The 9,620-nt window shown below is 38.9% G+C and overlaps 1 protein-coding gene across 1 annotated transcript; it reads left to right on the top strand.

Annotated features, from left to right (window-relative positions):
• Positions 1-1,980: 1,980 nt before the first annotated feature.
• Positions 1,981-3,817, top strand: LOC137615817 (uncharacterized). Its single transcript, XM_068345507.1, has 2 exons — positions 1,981-2,274; positions 3,008-3,817. Exons 1-2 carry the CDS (start codon positions 1,981-1,983, stop codon positions 3,815-3,817), a joined length of 1,104 nt encoding a protein of 367 aa, XP_068201608.1.
• Positions 3,818-9,620: the final 5,803 nt, after the last annotated feature.

The raw sequence follows: 9,620 nt of genomic DNA, 5'->3' as shown, positions 1-9,620 counted from the left end.
ATATGTTTTAGCTCTTGTTTCTCAATGATATTGAGTATTTAAGTATGTCTTCTTTTATTTATGTGTTACCATGGTAGCACTAGCTCTGTTCTAAAATCCCAGGTGTGGAATTATACAGATAGCTCTAGTGCCGGTGTACGAAGTACATAGGGCAGTTAATGGTAACCAGTACAGGTTTTATGAAGAGCGGTTTTCTTTTACCTTCTCTTCAATCTAGAGTGGTATTTCTTGACTTCATTCCTTCAAGAAAGAAATACGATTCCTGTACTTGTTTCAGGTATAATCCCATTGTCAGACTACATTCGTTTTGCTAACTATCTCTTGTAGTCATTTATTAGAAATAAATGTCTATTTGAATGTAGTGCGTCCATCTTCGCCAGACAATTGTATCTATACATGCCAGACTTTTTATTTGCTTAGAATGCATCCTTCACATTTTTGTATGCATCTAAGGTTAGACATAAGAGACACTGATGTCTTTTTGGCCAAATATACAACTTGAGACTATTTGTATATTCAGTGGGTACTTAAGTTTGGTCATACTATTTATGTTAACCTTGAAATCCCTTTTCAACTGTCTAGATGACTCTTCCCTGTAGGAGGTAGGAAGCACTAACATTGTCTATGATTAGTGATGATGACATATAACGGTATTGTCACAAGTCTCATATGGTCAGTATGACCATTGAAAAGGTTGATATAAGGTTTAGGCACTGATGGAAAATCCATCATTAATGGTCTGGTATGCTTCCATCAGCACGACATGGCTTGAGCCCAAAAAACGGATTTTGAGCGAAGAGAAAAATCTATTTTTGGGTGAGATAGCCATGTCGTCCTGATGGACCCACCCATCTCTTCTGTAGAAGAGATCTTCAGTTTCCCTCCCGTAGTACTGTATCTGTAACAGCCTATGCTCAATGCTACAAGCAATGGCCACTATCGTAGGGATGGCGCTGTTGTACTATCGATATTAGTAGGGAACGGGGATGGCCTTTGAAGGGCCCCCCTTTTATTTTTGCCACACCTCCTCGAACGTAAACTCTATCTGGGGTGCAGATTGCTATGAGGTGTGCCATTACTTCCTTACGCGATATCCCTTCTTAGAATTTCAAGGGATATTCGCTCCAGGAGTTATAATTCTGGGTACCTTCGGTAAATTCTCTGGGATATATCACTGTAGTCACATATAACCTAGGAAGCTACTAATGAAGGAACTTCCATCAGGACGACATGGCTATCTCACCCAAAAATATATTTTTCGCTTCGTTCAAAATCCGTTTTGTAAACACCAGCTAGGAGTCCTCCCCCCCCCCCTCTCTCCCTCTCTCTCTCTCTATAAAGAATGTGATTCTAAATGCGGGGAAGGAGGAATTTTGTTTGAAAGTAATTCACTATCAATTGATCAGTATCATAATATTTTCAGCAATGATTCCAAATCGTAATTACTTTGTATAGACCCACTTGTTGTTATTCGATATAACATTCTATCAGAAAAGTAATTGGCTAAAATGATGAACTTTTGTATAGTTTGGAAAATTTGTCCAGATTGAAAAACCTTACTTATACCCAATTCCAGAGTCCAATAACAACTCATTTTTCTTACATAGCATATCTACAATTGGTATGCAACAATGCAGCATAGATGAACAAGTATTTCAGGAAACACTAGTTTTCGTGTGAGCAGTCAATCATCATATAGCAACTACAAATAATCTTCATATTTCTTAGGGGGGTTTTACACGGTCAAGCCTGTTGGCCAACACCTCCAACACAACATGTTTGAAGAGTGTTTACACGTTCAAACCAAACTGACAGACAACCTCAGTCGTTGCCAAAAGGAGAAGGAGCAACATGTCACTTACTCAAGACGAGGTGATGGCAGTTGGGATAGTGATTGCCCTCATCGAAAAGAAAAGGAAGCGTTCAAAGTGGACAAAGGACTGGTTGCTTAAAAGGGACCAAATTTCACATACCAATTTAATGAAAGAGCTGAAATTAGACCCAGATGAATGGCGCAATTATATGCGCATGGATGAATCAACATATTTAGAACTTTTGAATATGGTCACTCCATTCATTACATGTAAAGACACCGCAATGAGGAAGTCCATTAGCCCTCATGAACGGCTGATCGCAACACTGCGTTTCTTAGCAACAGGCCAATCTCTGCAAGACTTGAGATTTTCAGCTGTAATGGGAACTAGCACCTTATCCAAGATTATACCAGAAACTTGTGTTGCCATCTACAAAGTACTTAAGAAGGATAATTTAAAGGTGGGTTATGATATGCAATATGTAATGTTCAATTATTGAGGAAAATCAGTACATAGTAATATGTGAAAAATACTGAAACCTTCTGTTGAAATGTGCAATGCTTTCTAACCACAGTGGCAAACGAAGGGACATAACCCAAACCAATCCAAAATTATAACCCTTTATATATCACTCTTTGATTGCCAGCCACATATGAAATTGTTACAAGGGCTGAAAATTGGCAAAATATTGTGACATATTGGAATCACTATTAGAATTGTCGCTTACATGAAAGGTACTGTGGTACTAGTGTTGCAAATGATTCAAGTGAATGGTATGTGTCAGTTACAATTTTAGAATAGGCAGACAAATTCCCATTCTCTGCTTCAAAAAGCACATCATTTATCAGTTTCCTAGCAAAGACTGCTGTTTTCTTGTCCAGGGAGTGGAATGCTTGGCCTACGTACTTCCCAAATGTCTCATTAGGAGTATCATGTGTCTCAGATCTCTCTTCTAAGTTATGAGCGACCAAGTTTAAAATGTAATCTGCCTTAGTAGTGTTTCCCCTGCTCCGTTTAACTACAGCATTGCTGCATGAAGGTATTTCATCATCAGCTGGTGGCTCAGCAACACTCTAGAAAGGAGAACACCTATAAATATAGTGCAAGTCTCTCTCTCTCTCTCTCTCTCTCTCTCTCTCTCTCTCTCTCTCTCTCTCTCTCTCTCATAGCATTGTATCTTTTATCTGTTTCAGTTTCCGGCAACAGAAAAGGAGTGGAAGACTGTTGGAGAACAGTTCGAGTTTAGATGGAATTTTCCCCACTGTCTCGGTGCTGTTGATGGAAAGCATGTATGGATAACGCCGCCATCAGAATCAGGGTCTTATTATTGGAATTACAAAGGATACAACATTCTTGTGTTAATTGCTGTTGTAAATGCAAACTACGAATTCATTATGGCAGACATTGGAACTAATGGTCGCGTATCAGATGGAGGAGTCATTGATAATACAGAATTTGGTAAGCAACTCAAAGATGAAAAGCTCTGCATCCCACATGAGTCAGTAACAGCTACTTCAAATTGTGGTTTGCCATATGTATTCGTGGGAGATGAGGCATTTTCATTAAGGACAGATTTCTTGAAACCTTATTCTCAAAAGGACCTACATAGTGAGAAGCGAGTATTCAACTACAGGCTGTCAAGGGCACGGAGAATGGCAGAAAATGCCTTCGGCATTATGGCTTCCTGGTTTAGAATTTTCCACACTTGTATAAATCTCAAATTGACAAGTATTGACAAAGTTGTCATGGCATGTGTTGTGCTACATAACTATTTGCGGAAAGCATGCCCTTCAGACAATTCCTCAGAGGACTGCTTCCATAAGGAGGATAGAATAAGCAAGATGATTTTGCCAGCCTTAACTGCAGATCCTAATTATTTAGCAGGTTTGCACCACGGTCAGGGATCACGAAACTATCCTGAAATTGCAAAGGTAGTAAGAGATAGATTTAAGGATTACTTTGTGAATGCCGGTGCAGTAGCATGGCAAAAAGACTTCATATAAATCATGAAAATAGGAAAGGCTAATCTACACCTTCAAACTCAAACTGTACAGTCTGATTGGAATTGGCTTAAATAGTGTGCTGTAATATTTCTTTCCAAAATAAATGAATACAATGGTTATGATAAGTTTAATTGATTCATTATGCAAATGGCTGGCTCAAGTTTAGCCTTCAGATCCAGATTGACATGTTGGATTCTTAATGAAATGATGATTCATAATACAAAATTGTCTGAAACTTCAGACTAATGTACCAGAGAAGTCAGGAGACACATGTTAAAACCTACAGATTATATGAAAGCACCCATGAAACGGAATAAAGTCATCTATGCATAGCCAATAAAAAAACGAATAAATAAACGGCCACTCTGGTTCTGAAGGTTACTTGTCATCCAGTTTAGGCCAAATCCTTGCAACTCACCTCTTCATTAACAGATTCCATAATTGATGTACTCTCTCGTGGCAACTCTTGATCACATATGAACATCATGTCTTCAAAATACCAGAGAGTGGGCGTGTAAATGTCATCAGTTGAATTTCCAGACTTTTTAGAGCTCTCATGCTTTCGAAGTTTTCTTCTAAACAAACTACGGAGACAATTTATTTTTTTCATCACATCATCCCGCATACAATGTGGGTCAAGTACTCGTAACTTTCCATGCAGTTCATCTATACCCTTATTTCTTAAATTCCTGTTTGAGTATTCTTTTGATTTCACCTTCCACAAAGCCACATGCTTCCTGTATATATTAATGAAATCCACCATTACTTCCCTTTCCTTATCCTTAACGGCACACGTGTCACTCATTTTGCAGCTGATACACTACGCCTGTCACTGAAGGAGATGTTACAGATGTTACCTCGGCGAGATTTGAGTATGAATGACGGTTCGAGACTGATGACCGTCCACACGTTCAAACATGGACATGCTCCGAGCAAGCTCCGCCCACAAAAGTCAGGACCCGTTAGACATCCGTCCAACACGTTGGTCAAACATGTTTACACCTTTCACACGTTCAAACATTCTCTCAAACATCGTGTTGTCAAGCGTGTTGGCTAACATGTTTGACCGTGAAAAACCCCCATTATATCCTCCCCTAGCTTATGGGGGTTTTACACGGTCAAGCATGTTGGCTAACACGCTCATCAAACCTCCTACACAACATGTTTGAAGAGTGTTTACACGTTCAAACCAAACTGACAGACAACCTCAGTCGGTGCCAAAAGGAGAAGGAGCAACATGTCACTTACCCAAGACGAGAAGATGGCAGTCGGGATAGTGATTGCCCGCAACGAAAAGAAAAGGAAGCTTTCAAAGTGGACAAAGGACTGGTTGCTTAAAAGGGACCAAATTTCACATACCAATTTAATGAAAGAGCTGAAATTAGACCCAGATGAATGGCGCAATTATATGCGCATGGATGAATCAACATATTTAGAACTTTTGAATATGGTCACTCCATTCATTACATGTAAAGACACCGTAATGAGGAAGTCCATTAGCCCTCATGAACGGCTGATCGCAACACTGCGTTTCTTAGCAACAGGCCAATCTCTGCAAGACTTGAGATTTTCAGCTGTAATGGGAACTAGCACCTTATCCAAGATTATACCAGAAACTTGTGTTGCCATCTACAAAGTACTTAAGAAGGATTATTTAAAGGTGGGTTATGATATGCAATATGTAATGTTCATTTATTGAGGAAAATCAGTACATAGTAATAATATGTGAAATGCACCATTACTTCCCTTTCCTTATCCTTAACGGCACAAGTGTCACTCATTTTGCAGCTGATACACTATGCCTGTCACTGAAGGAGATGTTACAGATGTTACCTCGACGAGATTTGAGTATGAATGATGGTTCGAGACTGATGACCGTTCACACGTTCAAACATGGACATACTCCGAGCAAGCTCCGCCCACAAAAGTCAGGCCCCGTCAGACATTCGTCCAACACGTTGGTCAAACATGTTTACACCTTTCACACGTTCAAACATTCTCTCAAACGTCGTGTTGTCTAGCGTGTTGGCCAACATGTTTGACCGTGAAAAACCCCCATTATATCCTCCCCTAGCTTATGGGGGTTTTACACGGTCAAGCATGTTGGCTAACACGCTCATCAAACCTCCAACACAACATGTTTGAAGAGTGTTTACACATTCAAACCAAACTGACAGACAACCTCAGTCGGTGCCAAAAGGAGAAGGAGCAACATGTCACTTACCCAAGACGAGGAGATGGCAGTCGGGATGGTGATTGCCCGCAACGAAAAGAAAAGGAAGCGTTCAAAGTGGACAAAGGACTGGTTGCTTAAAAGGGACCAAATTTCACATACCAATTTAATGAAAGAGCTGAAATTAGACCCAGATGAATGGCGCAATTATATGCGCATGGATGAATCAACATATTTAGAACTTTTGAATATGGTCACTCCATTCATTACATGTAAAGACACCGTAATGAGGAAGTCCATTAGCCCTCATGAACGGCTGATCGCAACACTGCGTTTCTTAGCAACAGGCTGATCTCTGCAAGACTTGAGATTTTCAGCTGTAATGGGAACTAGCACCTTATCCAAGATTATACCAGAAACTTGTGTTGCCATCTACAAAGTACTTAAGAAGGATTATTTAAAGGTGGGTTATGATATGCAATATGTAATGTTCATTTATTGAGGAAAATCAGTACATAGTAATATGTGAAATGCACCATTACTTCCCTTTCCTTATCCTTAACGGCACAAGTGTCACTCATTTTGCAGCTGATACACTATGCCTGTCACTGAAGGAGATGTTACAGATGTTACATCGGCGAGATTTGAGTATGAATGACGGTTCGAGACTGATGACCGTTCACACGTTCAAACATGGACATGCACCGAGCAAGCTCCGCCCACACAAGTCAGGCCCCGTCAGACATCCGTCCAACACGTTGGTCAAACATGTCTACCCCTTTCACACGTTCAAACATTCTCTCAAACGTCGTGTTGTCAAGCTTGTTGGCCAACATGTTTGACCGTGTAAAACCCCCATTACACTACTAAGGTTCGGTTAGGTGTATTTATGGCTTTTCTTAGTGGTTGATAAGAGACATAATTTCATAGTTGTCTTTATTTAGATTATAATATGACCCCAGGAGTATAGTGTAAAAACTAGACTACAGTGACCAAATGCAATTGCTTAGCTTACTGAATATAAATATATGCTGAAAAGGAAAGAAAAATTTACTTTATTTTTATTCTTATTCAAGAATCATATAAACAATGTAGACTAAACACACCCCTTAGTTTGATGTCCATCCACCACCATTATTATTATTATTATTATTATTATTATTATTATTATTATTACTAGCTAAGCTACAACCCTAGTTGGAGAAGCAAAATGCTATAAGCCCAAGCAGAGTGAAGTATTAACACCTGCAATTTAAACACGCTCTTCTTTAGATGGCTTAGCACGTTCATTGATCTCCCACGTCCCATTAACGAAGCATTATCGCCCATAGGTTCTGTATGGGATTGAGGTCGCACCCCTTTGATTTCTGGGTGATGCTCTAACCAAGCTCTAACTACTGTGCTGGTATGGATGGGGCTATTATCGTGCACTAGAACGTTTGGGTGTGAATTGGGAATTGCTCGAGAACCTTCCAAATAATCATCCGACTCCACAAATGAATGCGAACTCTTCCACTCTTAGCTCTCTTCCAAATATTTGTCTCATCATAGTGGGTATTCCGTCACCTACAGCAAGGCCTTGTTCGTGCTTCCACTGATGTAAAATATTTTTCATCTGTATAGATGACATTTTTCCAAAAAGGAGTGGTCAACATGGAAATATTATAAAGGAAATCCAAGGTGATATTCCCAGTGTTTCTTTGTCAATTTTTCTTTGTTGGTCAGTATGTGATTATGAATACCATCTCATTCATATATGCTGAATTGTTGTATACCAATTCTATCTAATAAAAAAGATTTGTTATTGGACTCGTGAATTGGGTATAAGTAAGGTTTTCAGTCTGGAAAAAATTTCCAAACTATATCACTGGTCATTATTTTAGGCAATAACTTTTCTGTTAAAATGTTATATCGAATACCAGAACAAATGGGTCTATACAACGTATTTATAATTTGGATTCTTTGCCGTAAATGTTATGATACTGATTAGTCGATAGTGAATTACTTTGAAACAAAATGCCTCCTTCCGCGTAACAGCTCTAAAAACCTACTCTGCCATATCCCACATTTTACGCCTTTAGAATCCCTGTCTATATATATATATATATATATATATATATATATATATATATATATATATATATATATATATATATATATATATATGAGAGAGAGAGAGAGAGAGAGAGAGAGAGAGAGAGAGAGAGAGAGAGAGAGAGAGAGAGAGAGAGAGAGAGAGAGAGTTACTCCAAGCCTGTGTTTTAGAGAGATTTTTCAGTCCGGACAAAATACAATGTCAAACTAAACATCGATAATAATTGTAAAAAGTTGTTCGCGAGAATGGTATAGCAAATTTCTCATCAAATATACTACATGATTGCAAGTTAAGTATCATTATAATATAATTAGGAACTAAGAAATTCTATTGAATTTACGTTCATAATTAATGTTTTGCGTTTTATCAGCCACCACAGCTTACAGCTCTGACAAGTAGTACTTCCCCCTTCCTGGCGTCCTCCCCCAGCTCTTTGCCCACACCCCTGCCAGGCGTCTGGCTTCCGCCTGTTGCCTCCTCTCCCCCAACAACCAAACTCTTCTACTCCTGAAATTCTAGAATCTATAGATATTGGGGGTGACAGACGGGGACTGGAGACGACAAGACTTTTGCATTTGCCTGTACTTCAGCTATCACTATAGTTGTTTCCGTGGCCTTTTCCTCCTGGCTGTCACTCAACACTTCAATTATTTCTTCAACTGGTTCCTCTTGATTGTACTTCAGGCGGTGTTCTTCCTCTTCCCCTGGTTCTACCTCTTCAGCTCGTTGTATTTCTTTCAAAGTCATATTACCTGGAAGTTTACATACGTGATGGCAATCTTGAGTTTTCTTTTCCGTTCCATGTTCCTCAGCGTTACTGGTGACGGAGACTTCCTCTCCATTGTCGTCGTTCACAGACGTTCCAGTTCCCTTACTTAAATAATAAAAGGATAAAAAAAAATCTACATTAAGGGCCCTGTTCCGTTTAGCCTAATAAGTTTAATTTGCCATCCAGTTCATAACTTCACTCAGCAGCCATATGATCCTCCCTACCACATTTGTAACATGTTTTTTTTTTTTTTCTGTCCACCATAGTATAAGACAACATTATGTCCTTGGATATTCAGTGACGAAGGTATACTCTGCTTCAATTCCATACTTGGTGTGCGAGTGTCATTTAACAATCCCTCTGCTTTCCCGTGTGAGAACATGTTCAGCCTTTTTCCAAAAACGTTTCATAATTCCCAAAATACTTTCCAAAATGTCCTTTTCCATATCAAAGGGAGCATAGCGAATTGATATATATATATATATATATATATATATATATATATGTGTGTGTGTGTGTGTGTGTATGTATATATTGTCTGCTGAAGTTAATAATTCTGACAGATTTCCCATTTCCAACATCAACATCTTTCTCTTCGTAACTTTCATAAGAGGACTGGAAAGCGACAGATTTACTAAATTTCAAGACAAAATTTGTTTTACTTAATTGTTGAGAACCAACAATATCATTGTGATCTGTTCAATGTATCAAATACTACATCACAAACTTCACTATAGTCAGGGCTAAAAGCAGAGGCGGATTTAGG

Source organism: Palaemon carinicauda, chromosome 22 (assembly GCF_036898095.1).
Source record: "Palaemon carinicauda isolate YSFRI2023 chromosome 22, ASM3689809v2, whole genome shotgun sequence".
NCBI lineage: Eukaryota > Metazoa > Arthropoda > Malacostraca > Decapoda > Palaemonidae > Palaemon > Palaemon carinicauda.
The sequence above is the reverse complement of the archived record's forward strand: the minus strand, read 5'-3'. Positions and strand labels throughout refer to the sequence as shown.

Bases quoted from the DNA above. Each gene is read 5' to 3' on its own strand.
- LOC137615817 (XM_068345507.1), top strand. From the start codon at position 1,981: ATGAAAGAGCTGAAATTAGACCCAGATGAATGGCGCAATTATATGCGC. The intron at 2,275-3,007 runs GTGGGTTATGAT...TATCTGTTTCAG, and splicing joins TTAAGAAGGATAATTTAAAG to TTTCCGGCAACAGAAAAGGA.